The 17,690-nt window shown below is 46.2% G+C and overlaps 1 protein-coding gene across 3 annotated transcripts in view; it reads left to right on the plus strand.

Annotated features, from left to right (window-relative positions):
- Positions 1 to 6,216: 6,216 nt before the first annotated feature.
- The window catches only part of MAPK8IP3 (mitogen-activated protein kinase 8 interacting protein 3), a 56,636-nt gene continuing 45,162 nt past the window's right edge, over positions 6,217 to 17,690 (plus strand). For all 3 annotated transcript variants that reach the window (XM_023513841.1, XM_023513840.1, XM_012805825.2), the window contains exon 1: positions 6,217 to 6,713. In XM_023513841.1, the coding sequence (XP_023369609.1) occupies positions 6,396 to 6,713 (318 nt within the window). In that variant the 5' untranslated portion in view covers positions 6,217 to 6,395. The remainder of the gene's footprint in view (positions 6,714 to 17,690) is intronic.

A 17,690-nucleotide genomic window follows, 5' to 3' on the forward strand; every position in this document is an offset into this window, starting at 1 on the left:
TTGGCAGCTTTCCAAAAACCCAAAAAGTTGCCCTCAGTCTTTTGCTTTATGGAAAGTTTTTATATACCCTAATCCTCTGAGTTGCCCAGTTTGTGCCATCTAAAACCCTGTCCCGCCTCATGGAATCTGCCTTTCTGTCACAATGGATGGTCTTGGTCCTTCACATGCCAGTTTTGCTTGTGAGTTGTTCCTTTTCTTCTTATCAGCTTTAAGTCTAGGCTTTTGCTCTTTTCCAGTGATGTGGACAGTCCCCTTCATAAGCCATGATTTTTCCTGAGTCAAAATCTATTCAGATGTGTCTACGTAAGGGGCTTATTTAACTTCTTCCTGTGTCTTACTTTATTTGTGTTAATTGGTTGATAGGAAGAAGAGATGCTTGAGAACCTTGGATTCTTTGGTTTGGAGTTTAATACCTAAAATGCTATTTTTAAACACCAGCTTTACGTAAATGTTTGTTGATTCTGGTCTGTTCCTGACACCTTTCCAGAAAAAATTGCTCAAGTACACCAAAGATAAAAAGGAGTTGCTTAGGTCACCCTTCATACAGCTTTACAGAGCCTCTGAATCATATTCACGATGGTCTGGAAGAGACTATAGACCTTGGGCCAGGAGTTTAGCAGCAAAGTCACCACTGTCAAGTCCCCTCGTATTTACCAGCTAAGATAGTGGGCTGCCAGGAGCTGTGTTATAGTCATGTAACAGGCTGAGTCAGGCAGGAGTCCCTCCCTTTCACCCCTAAAGGACTGCAGTTTCAGTCCCCTGCTTCCTTTGGGTGGGCATCTTCCTACAGAGAAGGATGTCTGAATGGTGATAGCTATTACTCTTAGTGCCTATAAAGCTAACGCTGGTGCTAGAAACATCACCATTAAAATTTAGAAAAGCCTGGGTAGTGGCTCAGTGGGTAGGGTGACAGCCCCACATACCAAGGGTGGTGGGTTCGAACCTGGCCCCGGCCAAACTGCAACAACAAAAAATAGCTGGGCATTGTGGCAGGCGCCTATAGTCCCAGGAGGCTGAGGCAAGAGAATCGCCTACACCTAGGAGTTGGAGGTTGCTGTGAGCTGTGATGCCACAGCACTCTACCGAGGGCAATAAAATGAGACCCTGTCTCTTAAAAAAAAAAAAAATTAGAAAAGCAGTAATGTTCAGTCAGACTTGAGCTGGCCCACCTGCTTACATGCCCACAGAAACTGTCAAGCTCCATTTCCTGTGCCTGGCACGAGGCTTTATCAACCAAAGACGGTTTTTCCCCCTTTCAATTGCCCTGCAGGCTTTGGAGCCAAGAAACAGATATTCTTGGTGATTCTGTAAGTACTTGAAATGGTTTGTGGTTCATAGTCATTTATAAGAAAGTTGTTAGGAATTCAGAGCATCTTTTCCAGTTAAAAATGTCATACATGGTGGTAAAATGTTTTAAACCCAAAACACTTAACTTGTTTTACTTACAAAGAAATAGTCTAATGGTATAAATGAACAACCACTTATACTCCTTTTTTTTTTTTCTTTTTTGAGATGGAGTCTCACTCTGTCGCCAGGCTAGAGTGCCATAGTGTCAGCCTAGCTCACAGCAACCTCAAACTCCAAGGTTCAAGCAAACTTCCTGCCTCAGCCTCCCAAGTAGCCTGGACTACAGGCATGTATCACCATGCCTGGCTAATTTTCCTAATTTTCATAGAGACAGGGTCTCGCTCTTTGCTTAGGCTGATCTCAAACTCCTGAGCTCAAGCAATCCTCCTGTCTTGGCCTCCCAGAGTGCTGGGATTACAGGTGTAAGCCACAGTGCCAGGCCCACTTATACCTCCTTTTAATGAGAAAATGATTAGTGAATTTCATGTTGGAGAATCAAGAAGAAACCTGACATTACTATGCTGACCCCTGCATCTCCCTTTCAACTCCTACTGTCAGCCAAATGAGAGGGAGAGCTTAGTTTTGCCCAGTGGCAGAGATTTCTGGGTAGAAAAGGCCAAAGATGGGAATGAATGTTTTGGGGAGTGAGGAAACCAGTGAACTAGAGCAAAACCCACTGGGCAGCAGTGACAGAATTCTGACCTCCCTCTTGTCCCATCTTTCCTGCCTTTTCTTCCATGAGACTACAGGGCTGAATCCTGGAGGCTGGTCACTGGGAGAAGATGAAAAGTTACTGTACACAGGACCCTCACTGTGTGACTGTCATTTGCATTTGGAAGATGGTGTACATCTTAGAGACGGCTTGTACTTGGAAGGTTAAAAACTTAGCATCTTGTTCTCAACCTGCAAGCTGCATTGAGAAATTACTACTCTGTATTTTGATTAAGCCTTAAAACTTTTAAGTGCATTTGATGCCAACATTTTTCTAAAGCTGCATCGAAACATAAAAACCTATACTCACATCTCACTGTAATTTTGTAGGAACACTTTTGTTATTTTTACAAGGTAGAATTGGGTATAACCATTGAATTAAACTCAGCAATCATGAACTGAAAAACATTGCCTGCTTTATGTGTCTCCTCACTGGATCATTCTCCATACAAAATGCCTGAGCTCCACCCTTTCCCTACAGCTTTTTATTGGGGAAGGGGCTTGCCTTTTGGTGGGGGAGGGATCCCTTTATCCAAAGGACATCCAAATCATCTTTAAACTTTGAATAGAATAAGTAGGGAACATGCCAGTGCTGTTTTAAGTTTCTGTCCGCTAAATGTAATGATTATTTTTTTCCCTTACCACTTGTCTTAAAGATGTTAGGGTATTTAACCTGCTTCTGACTTGACTTTGAAACTCTATAGTGACATGCCTTGTAATAAGTAGGTAAAATGAATATGAGAGTTTATCAGAGTCAAGTCCTATAGAGAAAACAGATGGGATGTCCTTCTTATGTATTGGCTATTTTTATATGTTCCTTAAACAAACCTAATATCCTTGTGCGCATTATATGGATTCAGGATGATGGTACTTCTCAGGCTGCCTGCCGCTAAAGAGGCTCCTTGTCATTCAGATGAAGAAATGCCATGTTTGCTTGTTTATCCACAACTGTGTCCTGAAATGTTCCAAGGTCCGAGCTAGGCGCTGACAATGCCAAATTACCTATTTGTAGTAGCTGCCCAAGTTATAGGCAAGCACTGAAATCTCAAGAGAGTCAACTTATTTGTCCCCATAGGCCAAGCAGTGGCCAAGTCTGGAAGCGCCATAGAGGCTCTGCTTGTGTTACGTAAAGGGGTAAACAACAGACCTCAAGGCCCTTCAAGGCCACTTCAAGGCCTGTGCTATGTCTAGAAATGACGTTAGGTTTATTGACATCACACAATTTGCTCTATTTGTGATGTACCTCAATGAGTCAAATCCTGCAAGCCCTGTGTTAGCTGCTTCATTTCTTCTGAATTCATATTCTCTTCTTATTCCTTACCATCTTAGAGGTTGTTAGGGGCTACAAGATGCCATCTAGGCCGGTCCCAATGTGGTATTTACAACTAATTGATCACAACCAATTACACATTGCTTTGTTCCTTCTCCACTCTCTTTCATTTGACTAGGCTAAGAATAGAATAAAATCATCTAAAATTCGGCTCACAAAGGAGGAGTGGGACATTACAGAGACATAGGTGGCTTTTTAGCAGATAATATAATGTAGCAAATACTTAGAAATTAAAATAGAGGCTCAGTGCCAGCCACATACACCAGAGCTGGTGGGTTCAGACCCAGCTGGGGCCTGCCAGACAACGACAACTGCAACCAAAAAATAGCTGGGTGTTGTGGCAAGCGCCTATAGTCCCAGCTACTTGCAAGAGAATCGCTTAAGCCCAAGAGTTTGAGGTTGCTGTATGCTGTGATGCCATGGCACTCTACCCAGGGCAATAGCTTGAGGCTCTGTCTCAAAAAAATATATAAAATAAAATAGAACTTTTGAAACTTGTGTGCCAGTCTTACATTTTAGGGTCTTTTAATGAGAAAAAGGAGTATCCCAAATAATCTTTCCAACACTCAAAGGAAATCTACTCTACCATTAGAAGTTTAATTCAGTTAACTTCACCTTTGAAGGAACAGACCAGTTGTATTCAGTAAGCATCAAAAATTACCCAGCATGGTGGTTCATGCCTATAATCCTAGCACTCTGAGAAGCCAAGGCGGGTGGATTGCCTGAGTTCAGGAGGTCGAAACCAGCCTGAGCAAGAGCGAGAGACCTCATCTCTAAAAAAATTGCCAGGCATTATGGTGGGCGCCTGTAGTCCCAGCTACTTGGGAGGCTAAAGCAAGAAGATCACTTGAGCCCATGAATTTGAAGTTGCTGTGAGCTATGACACTGTGGCACTCTACCAAGGGTGACAAAGTAAGACTCTGTCTCAAAAAATATATACCCAGCATGTCCTGTTACTGACTTTTTGTCATACCTAGGAATGACTTAAGAACGTCATCTTGTTTTAATTTCATATTGTTTTTGTCAATGTCATGTAACAGATCATTAGTAATAAAAATTACTAAAGTTGATAGCCAAGACCCATCACCTCTCCTTGTGGCAGTGAGGATTGCTTTAACAACTGTACATCACATTTATTGCATGTACAATTTGCCAGAAATGCCATGCCTCTTTCATGAGTTAGCTCACATTACTAATAGTTTTAATATTTTAGGCTGTTTTGCAGGGTTGGAAATGAGACTATAGAAAATTAACTCACTGAAGATCTAATCCCAGGCAGTTTGAATCTGAGACTAAATCCTTACTGGTTTGTCTCTAGATGGAGTGAGTAAACACACATCAAATAAAGTTGTAAGGGAAAATGAAAAATACCGGTAGTATTTAGGGTCTCAGTTACAGGAGAGTTTGTTGTTTTGCTGCCATCAGATTACATGAGAGGATCTGAACTGACTTTCAGGCATTTAATAGGAGAACAGCAGGGTTCTAATAGCATTAAGCAGGCATTGATGGGTTTGTTTTTTTTTTTGTTTTTTGAGATGGGGTCTTGCTATGTTATCCAGGCTGATATAAAGTGGCCATTCACAGGTGAGATCATAGCTCACTGCAACCTCAAACTTCTGGCTCAAGGGATCCTCCTGCCTCAGCCTCCAGAGTAGCTGGGGGAATATCCGTGTGCACTGCCACATGTGGCTACTGATGGGTTTTCGATCAAAATTCACACTTGTGATCCCCAAAGTGAAAAGTACAAAGTCTGGGGTTCATAGTGTCCCCAGGTACCTAGCAAAAAAAATTAAAATCTGGAGCAACTCTTTGCTTTCCTTTTTTTCTTTTGAGACAGAGTCTCAAGCTGTTGCCTTGCGTAAAATGCTGTGGCGGCATAACTCAACAGCAACCTCTAACTCTTGGGCTCAAGCATTCCTCTTGCCTCAGTTTTTTCTATTTTAGTAGAGATAGGGGGTCTCGCTCTTTGCTCAGGCTGATCTCAAACTTGTGAGCTCAAGCAATCCACCTGCCTCGGCCTCCCAGAGTGCTACGAATACAGGCGAGAGCCACCGCACCCATCTGTTTTCCTTTTAGAGACCAGGTCTTGCTCTGTCACCCAGGCTGGAGCACTGTGTTGTGATCATGGCTCACCACATCCTGGAACTCCTAGGCTCAAGCAATCTTCCCACCTTGGCCTCCCAGGGTGCTGGGGTTACATCCAGTCTCAGCAACTCATTTTAAATTCAAGCCTTAAAGTATTAACACGGATAGCGTTACAAGCAACTGAGTGAAGAGCCTGAGCCAAGAGGCAATCAAGACTACAGGCAGAATCAGTCCTGCAAAAGGCTGCAGGTACTGCAATTATGAGATACAAAAGAAAAAAATCTTAAAATAAGTGGTGAAAGTATACCAGTAAAACATAACAAAATCAATCAAATAGGACAAAACCCTAATATATGGGTTCAACAGATTATGCATTGCTGGAAAGAAACCGGAAGATCTAAAGAAGTCACACCAAACGCCCAGAGAGCGGGAGGCCAATGTTCCGTCTCTGGGATGACGGGCCGGGGGCTTGGAAGGCCACTTTGGGCGGAGACGGGCAGGCGCCTGTAAGTACCGAGGCCTCAGGGCACAGCAGGCGGGACTGTCCGGGGTCCGGGCGGGAGCCGCCCTGCGGCGGGAAAGGCAACTCAGCAGGCGTACCGCTCGCACAGCCCCGCCCTGCTCAGCCGCGCTTCCTGATCTATACAGGCTTCCCCGACAGCACGGTGCGTGCGCCCCCTGGCGGCGCTGAGGAGCGCCGCAAGACGCTCGGGCACCGCCCCCTCCGGCGGCCGGCGGGACTTCCGGCGGGTGAGTGACAGCAGCAGCAGCAGCATCAGCACCAGCAGCAGCGGCTGAGCCCTGAGGCGGCGGTGGCGGCTGTGAGAGTCAACGGGCCACGGCCTGCAGGACCCGAAGCAGCCAGGGCGGGCCGGGCGCGCCGGCCGAACAGCGAGCCGCGCTGGCGGCGGCGGTGGCTGCGATGATGGAGATCCAGATGGACGAGGGCGGCGGCGTGGTGGTGTACCAGGACGACTACTGCTCCGGCTCGGTGATGTCGGAACGGGTGTCGGGCCTGGCGGGCTCCATCTACCGCGAATTCGAGCGCCTCATCCACTGCTACGACGAGGAAGTGGTCAAGGAGCTCATGCCGCTCGTGGTGAACGTGCTGGAGAACCTGGACTCGGTGCTCAGCGAGAACCAGGAGCACGAGGTGGAGCTGGAGCTGCTGCGGGAGGACAACGAGCAGCTGCTCACCCAGTACGAGCGCGAGAAGGCGCTGCGCAGGCAGGCCGAGGAGGTGCGTGGGCCGCCGCCGGGACGCGCCCGACCCGCCCAGAACCCGCCCTGGCCCCTCTGCCCGCCCACCCGGCCCGGGACCCCCGCCGCCCCAGCCCCCTCCTCCTGCTCCGGGACCCCTGCCGTCCCGGACCCCTCCGCCCGGCCCGGACCCTTCCGGGACCCCATCACCCTGGTCCCCTCCGCCCAGCCCGGTCCGAGACCCACGCCGCCCTGGCGGTGGGTCCCTCCTCTCAGCCCAGAGCTTCCGCAGAGAGCTCACCCTCCTGACAGGCCTCCCTGTCCATATCCCTCCTTCCCACCCTCCTCTGCTTCCAAGCCTTTGCTCTTGGCGTGTGTTTGAGGCCAGTTTCCCAGATCCCAGTAACTACCTCTGTTCACTGCTGCAATTCTAAACTCTCCCAGAAAAGGGATCTCTGATTTTCCTACGGTGCTATAGCAAGAAGAGGTCTTTTGATGTCAGAAGACCTTTTCCTTGTCCCTAATCCAGTATTTTGAAGGTCTGTGACATGGGTGAATTTGGTGATGGATGTAAACACAGAGCCAAAGCCGCAGTGAGTTTGGTTCTGTCACTAGGTGAATGACTCCAGGTCTGTGGAGGTGATTTCTTTGCCCTTTGATTCATTCAGTTGGTAAGATTATTAGCTGATGAACATAAGGCTGAGAAACTTCACTCTGGCTTCTGAGGAGATAAAAGTAGAATTTTGAAATATTCAGTTATGTTCTGGGATGTTTCCATAACCTGGATTTCGCTTATTTGTGAACCAGTTAGGTGAATGGTGCACTGTAGGGAATACCACTTAACTTCATTCATCCACCCTCAGATATCTAGCTCTATTTGGCAGACCTGGAGCCTCGCCCTTTGTGGAAAATGTCAGCAGAGTGAAGTAGATTCGGGGAGTGTGAGTTCTCAGCCCTGCTTCGCCTCTGTGACCTTGGCCACATCACTGGCCTGATCCAGGTTTTGATTTTCCATCAATCAAAGGAATGAATTTCCCTAAGTGATCTCTAAACTCAGAGATTCTGTTACTCTAGGAGTTGGATATGTTCTTTATGAATAGGAAACATCTTACTAAGTGAGTTTAAATTCCTTTTCAACTAATTTGGTTTAATATATTCTTTAGTATTGAAAAGATTGTTTCAGTATCTTGGCTTTTTCTTAAACCAATGTGGTTTATGCCCTAGTTTTGTTTAAAGCCTGTTTATAAAAAAATAATAATAATAATAGTATCCCATACCATTTTTACTTACTGTGCTTCATTTCCCTTTTGGGTTTCATGTCTGTTGAGAGATTGTTCTAATAAAGATTAGAATGCCTGGGCTCCCCTAAAACTTACTTAAAGTTCCTAATTTAAGAGGAATTTAGAGCTCAAAGTGACCCTAGGCATTTTACTGGAAAGGGAACTGTCCCAGAGAAGTAGAAGGGCTGAGCCAAGGTCACGTGCCCAGAGCCATTGGGCCAGGATGCAGAGTGACTGCCGCTGCTGTGCCACACTGCAGGGCATCAGAGGGCTGCTCCCTAGAAGTCTGGATTGCTAGGGCTCCCCTTGCTCAGCCATAAAGCTGTGGCTGACTTTTTGTGCTGGGCAGTGCCTTTCACTTCTCTTACCATTCTCGGTGCCCATTTGATGCCTGACTAAGGTTTCAAGTGGGTTTCTTTTCTTTCGCTGTGTACCTATATGGTCCGTACAGCGGGTAAAAAGGACCTAAGGAGGAAATCAAGGTGGAAAAGCTTAAGGCTGAGAATTATAACCTTATATCTTAAAAACTAACTCAGCATGGATCAGTCATTCTGCCATGTCCCACGAAGCTCATGTGCAGCCACCAGCAAGTGCACCTCTGACCTCTTAGGCTCACACTGGACTAAGACCTGGGGGTTGTCAACTAGGTTGCCTGTAGGCCAAGACATCATTGCCCCAGCAATCTGGAGACCTGCTCAGAGAACTTTCTGAGCAGAGCCTCAAGCAGACAGATGCGTAACTTGGAAGCTGTGACTAAATGCTGATGGCATGTCCTTGGTAAGACCTCAGGTCTTCACATGTATAGAAAAGGACTCATCATTGTGAACAGTTGACATGCTTGCTCCTTCATTGACTCAAGCAGATATTTGCTTCTAATTTTGTGGAAAAGACCACTGTGCACCATAGGTCAACTTCTATTTCTAGGTAGGGACTCATGGTCACATAGATGTATGTTTGGTAACACAAGAGCTGGTTGTCATAGGCTGCAGGCTTGACTTGGTGCAGAGGAGCTCTTGGGTGAGCTGTCAGTGGAAGCTCTCACCTAACCACTCTGCTCCCAAGGTTTAGTCAGAGCCAGGTAACCTGAGCCTTCTGAGCAGACAGAGCTTACCTCAGAGCAAATAATCTAGTTCTGGCCCATGATAACTACAGTAAGAGGTTCTGAGTGAGTTGTCACACGGAGTGGCTGTTTTCATCAGAGTGATGGTAGAATCTGGGGAGGGGCCAGGCCACGGAATCTTTAGGAGCCTCACACACTGTGCCATTGGCCTCTTTCCCTCTCTGGGTGATGATGGCTGCCTCTATAGAGTGAGTGAGTGAGTTGGAGACGTGGCAAGTCAGTTTCATCTCAGGTGCCAACTGCCATCATATTGCTCCTTTATTGACTCAAGCAGATATTCCCTTCCAGTTTTGTGGAAAAGACCACTATACATTGTGGGTTGACTTCTATTTCTAGGCAGGGACTCGTGGTCACATAGGTATGTGTCTGGACGTCACATAGGCTGTGGGCTTGACTTGGTGCAGATGAGCTCCTGTTGGAATAGTTTGTTGTTTGCCTGGAGAGCCGTGACAGGCACACTTGGCAGCGTAAGGGCAAAGCCCTTGAAGGGTTCTTGGGGCAGCCTTGGATGGTACAGTTCTGATACAAAGTTTCTAAAATCCCTCATGTTCTTTCCCACTATAATGGAAGGTGGGCTGGAGGGATGGATTGTTAAGGGTGCTGAGGGAATAGATGCCCTTCCCTGCTCATGGCCCCATGTGACAAACTGCAACAAAAAAATAGCCAGGCGTTGTGGCAAGAACCTGTAGTCCCAGCTACTAGGGAGGCTGAGGCAAGATAATCACCTAAGCCCAAGAGCTGGAGGTTGCTGTGAGCCGTGACGCCATGGCACTCTACCGAAGGTGATAAAGTGAGACTCTGTCTCTAAAAAAAAATAAAGTTCATTCACTGAAGCTGTACCAGAGTCACCAGGAGTATACCTCTCTCCCTAAAAAGTGGAAACAATTAGGTGTAGAAGCTGTGAGCAAAGGTGCTTCCCAGCTGGAGGGCACAGGGGAGATGCCCACAGTGGCCCAGAGCTGAAGCCCTGCTGCTGCACTTCTTGCTGGCCTGGTGGCTGCTGGCAAGCACTGATAGAAGTCAGTTCTTCGAAATTAGGATTTCTAAACTAAATCTGTTTCATTTTTAAGGTTTTTTAAAAACTCTCTTGAAGTAATACATAAGTCGCAAAAATAATACCCCTCACCCAGATTCCCAAATGTGGGCATTTTCCTACATTGATTTTCTCTCTCACTCTGCTAATGCTTTCGGGTCCTGTGTGTCCCTGCAGTCTCCTTTATGCTGGGGTGGTTCCCCATTCTCTGCTCTTTGCAACTTAGACAGTGACAGCACACATCAGTCTGGTGCTCAGACACTGAGGCACATGTCCTCATACTCAGCAGAAGGGATCTGCTAGCCCCCCCGCCCCCCAGTGCAAGATGGCCTTCTGGGGAAAGGCATGAGATTTAAGATGGGTGCCTTTCTTGGGCAGCGCCTGTGGCTCAGTGAGTAGGGTGCTGGCCCCATGTACCTAGGGTGGCGGGTTTGAACCCAGTCCCAGCCAAACTGCAACAAAAAATAGCCAAGACGTTGTGGCGGGTGCCTGTAGTCCCAGGTACTTGGGAGGCTGAGGCAAGAGCTGGAGGTTGCTGTGAGCTATGATGCTATGGCACTCTACCAAGGGCGACAAAATAAGACTCTGTCTCAAAAAAAAAAAAAGATGGGTGCCTTTCCTTAGGTTCCTATTTACTATTGAGGTGTGAAGATGACCTGTTAATATATGAAAATAACTTCAGAAGATACACCCAGGAGTGCCATCCAGAGCAGCCCACCTTTCCAGACTTGTCTTCCTTTGCTCCATTGAATCAGGTCCCAAGGCCCTCCTCGCTAACTTCTATGTTCATTTATTCACTAGATCCTAGAATCCTTTCCTTTGCCACCCTCCCTTCAGTCCCTGCCATCTTTCTGCCACTCCCCCAACCCTTCTTTGTCACTTCCACACTTCAGTTTATTATTGACTCAGCACAGAATTCCAAGTGCCAGACGGGGGATTAGCTCCTTGCTCTCAATAAAATGAGAGTATGTGGAAGGACCAGATAGGCCCCCGTCTGGAAACCCTTCTGCCTAGCCTCCCCAACCTCTGGCCTCTCCCATGCCCCATGCTCCCAGCCTCAAGGATCCCCTTCACATATACTGCTCTACCTACCCCCCTCAGGGTTTTACTGGCTGCCTCTTGTGGCTGTTGGACTCCCTCGTATCTGATGGTGTGCCATGGGTGCAGAGAAGTGAATGAGTGAGTAAATGGTCCCCACAGCCCACCCTCTGTGGGGCTGTGGATTCCCTCTGTGCCTTGCCCAAGAATCCCCAAGTTTAGCTGTTTCGTGCTTAGAGAAAGAGGTAGCACCCTCTGGTTCATTCAGCCCCAAACTGGTTCTTTTCTCCCTCACTCCATGTGGTGTCATCTGTGTGTGTGTGGACGGGGAGGAAAAGATGGCTTTCCTCTGCCTCTGTGCACATCACATCAAGCTAACTGTTCAGTGACTGATCTGTCCATTAGAACTTTCTTTCAAAATGTTTTGTGCTGAGTAGCTCTGACCATATGGGGCCATAGAGCAATTTGAGTATAGCTCATGGAACTGAGTTTTCTGTTGTATTTCATTTTAACTAATTTAAGTTGAAATCCTCAAGTGTGGCTAGGACTACCTGAACGCCAAGGAATAGCATTTCTTTCTTTCTTTTTTTTTTAGAGACAGAGTCTCACTTTGTTGCCCTTGGTAGAATGCTGTAGCATCACAAGTAACAGCAGCCTCCAGCTCTTAAGCGATTCTCGATTCTCTTGCCTCAGCCTCCCAGGTAGCCGGGACTACAGGCACTTGCCACAACATCTGGCTATTGTTGGTTGAGTTTGGTCAGGCCGGGTTTGAACCCGCCACTGTCAGTATATGGGGCTGGTGCCCTACACACTGAGCCACAGGTGCCTCCCAGGAAAAGCATTTCTAAGTTACTCAGCTTTAGGCAAGAAAGGATGCTTAAAAGGTGGACCTATTTCTTTTTCAGTGAACATATTCCATAAAGAGGGGAGATCCTAAAGCAGAGTTTTGGTACAGGAGACCAGATAGAATAAAATTATGGGGTGAAGGGAAATGAATGCCTGTTTAGGAAACAGTGGAGAACAGTGGTGAAATTATTAAAAAGCCAAGAAAAGCCTGGCGTGAAATCCCTCATCCCGGCTCGGCGCCTATAGCTCAACCAGCTAAGGCGCCAGCCACGTACACCTAAGGTGGCGGGTTCAAATCCCCAGCCCGGACCCGCCAAACAACAATGACAGCTACAACCAAAAAATAGCCGGGCATTGTGGCGGGCGCCTGTGGTCCCAGCTACTTGGGAGGCGGGAGGCAGGAGACTCGCTTGAGCCCAGGAATTGGAGGTTGCTGTGAGCTGTAATGCCATGGCACTCTACCCAGGGGGACAGCTTGAGGCTCTGTCTCAAAAAAGAAATCCCTCATCCCTCAAATAGCCTGTGCTTAGGGTACAGGGTTGAATCTTGAATCTTCGTTTTCTTTTCTTTCTTTTAGAAGGGACAGGGAGGAATAATTTTCTTGAGGTATCATTGACATGCCCTAAACTAACATATGTCAGCTACAACTTGATGAGGTTTGGTATGTGTATAAAGCCCTGAGGTCACCCCAAAGTCTCCCTGCAGGCTTACCCCTCACCTTCCCCTGCTCCCTCCAGCCCCAGGTGACCACTGACCTTTTTCTGTCACTGTAGATTAATTTGCATTTTCCTGGAATTTTATATAAATTGAGTCGTGTGACATATATACTTTTTTTGTCTGACTTTTTTCGTTCAGTATAACAATTTTGAGATTCATCTGGACTATTGTGAGTCAATCTGTTTTTTCCAAGCAGTGACCAATCACATGGGCATTTGTCCATCTGCCTGAGGAGGGACTAGGAGGCTTCACATAACACACCTTTGTGCTTCTGTCAACTCTGTAAACCAAGACATTCCATGCAGGCTCTTGGAACAGGCACTGCTCGGGGGCAGCCATATGTTTGAGCATGCAAAGGACCCAAGAGGCTAGCGTCAGTTTATGGCCCCATGTGAGCACTACCATGTCCTAAGAAAGCACCCTAATCAGTCAGGGCTAAAAATGTCTCACCCCGAAGAAGTGAAATATTTGTGCAGACACTTCCAGCCCATGAAGTCATTAATCAGCACCTGTTATGGGACAGAGATTTGAGGAGTTTCAAGTTCAGTGTGATAGAACCCTTCTCTTTCAGGATGTCCCTCTATGAAGTAAAAGCCTAAATTCTTTACCCTCAACTCCAACTGAATAGACACTCCCCCATGGCCAAGGGGACCCCAGAAAAACCTTAAAACTAAAGGGAAAAGAGATCAGACACTCCTCAGACAATAAGGTATTAAATCATGAACAGGACCTAAAGCCATGCAGGGCAGAGTTTAAATCAGCTGCAGACCGTCAGTGTGCTTAAGAGGTCACTTGAGCTAGCATGTGTTGGCAGCTTGTCTCTGACAGACTTCTTTACCTTCATTCTGAGCCTTTAGACAAAGCTTTATTTCCTTAACCAATTACAAATCAAAGAATCTCTGAACCCACTGTAACCTGTAATGCCTTACCTTGAGATGTCCTGCCTTTTGGGGCCATACCAATGTAAACCTACCCCTTTCATGTACTGATTTATAGTTTTATGTGTAATTCCAGTCTCTGTGAATGTAGAAAACCAAACTATAAACTGACTTCTACAGGCACATTCTCTTAGTACCATTTTTAAAGCCATGTGCTCTCAGCTAGTGGTCACACAGATTCAGCTCAGAATAAATCTCTTTAAATTATTTTATAGAGTTTGAGTTTTTTGTTTGTTTGTTTGTTTGTTAATACCTCCTAGTGGGGATCTGAGAGAGGAATTAGGACATTTAGTTTCTTGTTATCAACAATGATAGAGTCAAGGAATGCCCTTCATTGACGTTTTCTGGAGGCTGGGTGCAGTGCCTCATGCTAGCACTCTGGGAGGCTGAGGTGGGTGGATTGCCTGAGCTCAGGAGTTTGAGACCAGCCTGAGCAAGAGCAAGACCCTGTCTTTATCAAAAATAAAAAAACTAGCTGGATATTGTGGTGGGCACCTATAGTCCTAGCTACTCAGGAGACTGAGGCAGGAGGATAGCTTAAGCCCAAGAGTTTGAAGTTGCTGTGAGCTATGATGATGCCACAGCACCCTATCCAGTCCAGGGCAAAAGAGTGAGACTCTGTCTCAAAAAATAAAATAAAATAAGGCCAGGTGCAGTGGCTCACACCTGTAATCTCAGCACTCTGGGAGGCCAAGGTGGGTGGATTGCCTGAGCTCACAACTTTGAGACCAACCACAGCGAGAGCTCATCTCCAAAAATAGCTGGGTGTTGTGGCGGGGACCTGTAGTCCCAGCTACTTGGGAGACTAAGGCAAGAGAATTGCCTAAGCCCAAGAGTTTGAAGTTGCTGTGAGTTGTGACGCCCAGCACTCTACCAGGGCAACAAAGTGAGACTGTCTCAAAAAGAAAGTTTTCTGGGCATCAGAACCTTCCATTCTCTACTTCATTTTGAGTTCCTGTTCCCTATCCTTCCCCAGCTAGCTGTCTTCTTACATTGCCTTCTCCTCAATGAATAGTACCCAAATAAGTCCAAGACTCTGGTCAGTATGTGACACTCTGAGACTCTCTTAAGATTAGAATGTTTGGCTCGGCGCCTATAGCTCAACCAGCTAAGGCGTCAGCCACGTACACCTAAGGTGGCAGGTTCGAATCCCCAGCCCGGACCCGCCAAACAACAATGATGGCTGCAACCAAAAAATAGCCGGGTGTTGTGGCGGGCACCTGTGGTCCCAGCTACTTGGGAGGCAGAGGCAGGAGACTCGCTTGAGCCCAGGAGTTGGAGGTTGCTGTGAGCTGTAATGCCACGGCACTCTACCCAGGGGGACAGCTTGAGGCTCTGTCTTGAAAAAAAAAAAAAAAAGATTAGAATGTTCATTTCTTGGCCAGGCACAGTGGCTCACTCTTGTTATCCAGCTCTCTGGGAGGCCTAGGCAGAAAGAGTTCAAGAGTTCGAGACCTTCCTGAGCAAGAGGGAGACCTCTGTCTCTACTAAAAATAGAAAAATTAGCCAGGCAGGATAGTGTACACCTATAGTCCCAGCTACTCAGGAGGATTGTGTAAGCCCATGGTACATTAGCTTGGGCAACAGAGCAAGATGCTGTTTCAAAAAAAAAAAAAAATGCTCATTTATTGAAGAACAAGGACCCTTTGTCTGCTGAGAAGGGTAAACTGAAGAGTGCTTGGCATGTCTCTCAAATGGAACAAGGAGTCAGGAAGTCTCAGAAGCCAATGTAAAACTATTAAGTGCTTTAGAGTGTCCACGGAAAAGAACCCATACTCTGTAAAATAATTTAAAGAGGTTTATTCTGAGCCAGATTTGAGGACCCAGAGCCATACCCAAGAAGCCTTGAGCAAGTGAACATGGGTGGTGGGGTTATAGTTTAGTTTTATACATTTCAGGGAGACAGGAATTATAGGTAAAGTCATAAATCAGTATGTGGAGGCATATACTGGTTTTGTCCCCAAAAGTTGGGACATCTCAAAGAGGGAGTGGGGGGTTACAGGTTATAGATGGGTTTAAAGATTCTTTTGTTTTAGCATGCACCAGCCGGGCTCAAACTGGCCAGCCTCGGTGTATGTGTCTGGCGCCCTACTCACTCCGCTCAGGCTCCGAGCTGCCGGTTTAAAGATTCTTTAGCTGACAATTGGCTGAAAGAGTTAGGCTCTGTCTAAAAGACCTGGAGTCAGTGAAAAGGAATGCTTAAGATAAATGGTTGGTCTTTTAATCAGAGACAAAGTATGGGACAGACCCAAGTGGTTTGTTGTGTATATTGAGGACCTACAGGTAGGTCTTGTATAGCCTTAGGCCTGTTAGTGAGTCACAAAGGACATTTCTAAGAAGGGGAGGGGGCATGATGAGGTGTGTCTGATCTCTTTTCTCATGGCTAGCAACTTAGTTTTAGAGATCCCCTTGGCCAGGGTGGTCCAGCCAGTCAGCCTCTTGGTGGCAGGAGGCTTCAGATTTTATTTTAGTTCACAAGAATAAAATTTTACTTCAGAATAATTTTTCTAAGGGAGATTTTTCACAAAATTATATTGGGTTTTAGTTTTAGCTCCATTTTTCTTCCCCATGTACCAACCATATGTATTTTTTTCTTAAAAATCAGTGTGCATTGGGTGGTGCCTGTGGCTCAAGGAGTAGGATGCTGGCCCCATATACCACAGGTGGTGGGTTCAAACCCAGCCCTGGCCAAAAACTGCAAAAATAAATAAAAAGCAACTCTCAAAAATCAGTGTGCATTAAGCCAACTGCTAGGATGTGTTTTAGGTTGATGCTGGATCAAGTAGCCCCTTTCACATAAACACAAGGAACCCTGGCGTTCAACCTGATCCTTACATTCCAAGGCTCGCGGCCCCATGTATAATACTTGAGTACAGAAATGTCCTTCTCTCTGTCCATGTGCTGCCCATAGGACTTTGGTAACTCCAGGGCCATTATCCACATGTCTCATTTCCTGTGTTTTAGATGCAGGTGGTTACACATTTGTGGGGAATAGAAAGACAGCCCTAAATGTCCCTCTAGTCCTTGGGAGTTTTGGACAGCAGTGGGGAGTCCATGTTGATACCCTTTCAGCTACAACCTGCTTCTCTGCCAACGTAAGATAAAAGACCAGAAAAGAGCATTTTTCTTTTGGAAATTCACTCCATTCCCTTCTCTCAGAGAAGGGAATAAACTGATCAATAATGCAAAAGAATGAGCTCTTTGATTCCTCTGGGCGTTCATTCCTAACAAACTAGCCAGAATCAAATTGTTTCCAATTGGTAACCCAGGCCTGAGGATATACCAGAGGGAAGGTTTGTGTTTAATATGTTAATTTTAAGTGTCTGCCAGTAAAATATCCTTGGGTTATGAGAGTTACCAGAAGTCTGGTGGTTGCACTGTGAAAGAGTGTTTACCTAGCAATCACTTCCACCCTGGGAATCAGAAATACTGACTCCCCATGTTGTCCTCTTGATTTTGTATTTGACCTGAAAAGTGAGTTTACATCTTAACTTTGTTTCTTTTTACAAATAAAAAGGGAAAGATAATCTCATTCTGTGGACTGCTAAGAAAAACTGGCTTGGATTACTAGATTTTGGAAGAACCTATGCTCTCAGGTTATTTGGATATGTATCTTGAAATTCAAGAAAAAGCAAGTTATGGAAACAAGTTGACTTTAATTTTTTTTTAGGTGATTTTAATTTTTAAACAGTGCAGTTTTTAGTAGGAGGGAAGAGGAAGCCTTTCTTATGTCTTTGTTATTTAAGTTTTTTTATGGCAGTTGTCTTGTTACTGGACAAAGAGGGTCCGGCCACCTCTTTGTCAGCCAAATGCAGACACAGGAATCAGGTCCAACAAGCTTTATTAAGGGCCAGCAGTGAGAACAGCGAGAACAGACTCTCTAAAAGCACAGTTTTATACAGGAAAGTTCAAAGCAAAAACCATGTTTACCCTTATCTTAAACAATAATAATTGGCTCGGCGCCTATAGCTCAACCGGCTAAGGCGCCAGCCACGTACACCTAAGGTGGCAGGTTCGAATCCCCAGCCCGGACCTGCCAAACAAC

Source organism: Otolemur garnettii, unplaced genomic scaffold, assembly GCF_000181295.1.
Source record: "Otolemur garnettii isolate 467f Iridium unplaced genomic scaffold, OtoGar3 scaffold00044, whole genome shotgun sequence".
Taxonomy (NCBI): Eukaryota; Metazoa; Chordata; class Mammalia; order Primates; family Galagidae; genus Otolemur; species Otolemur garnettii.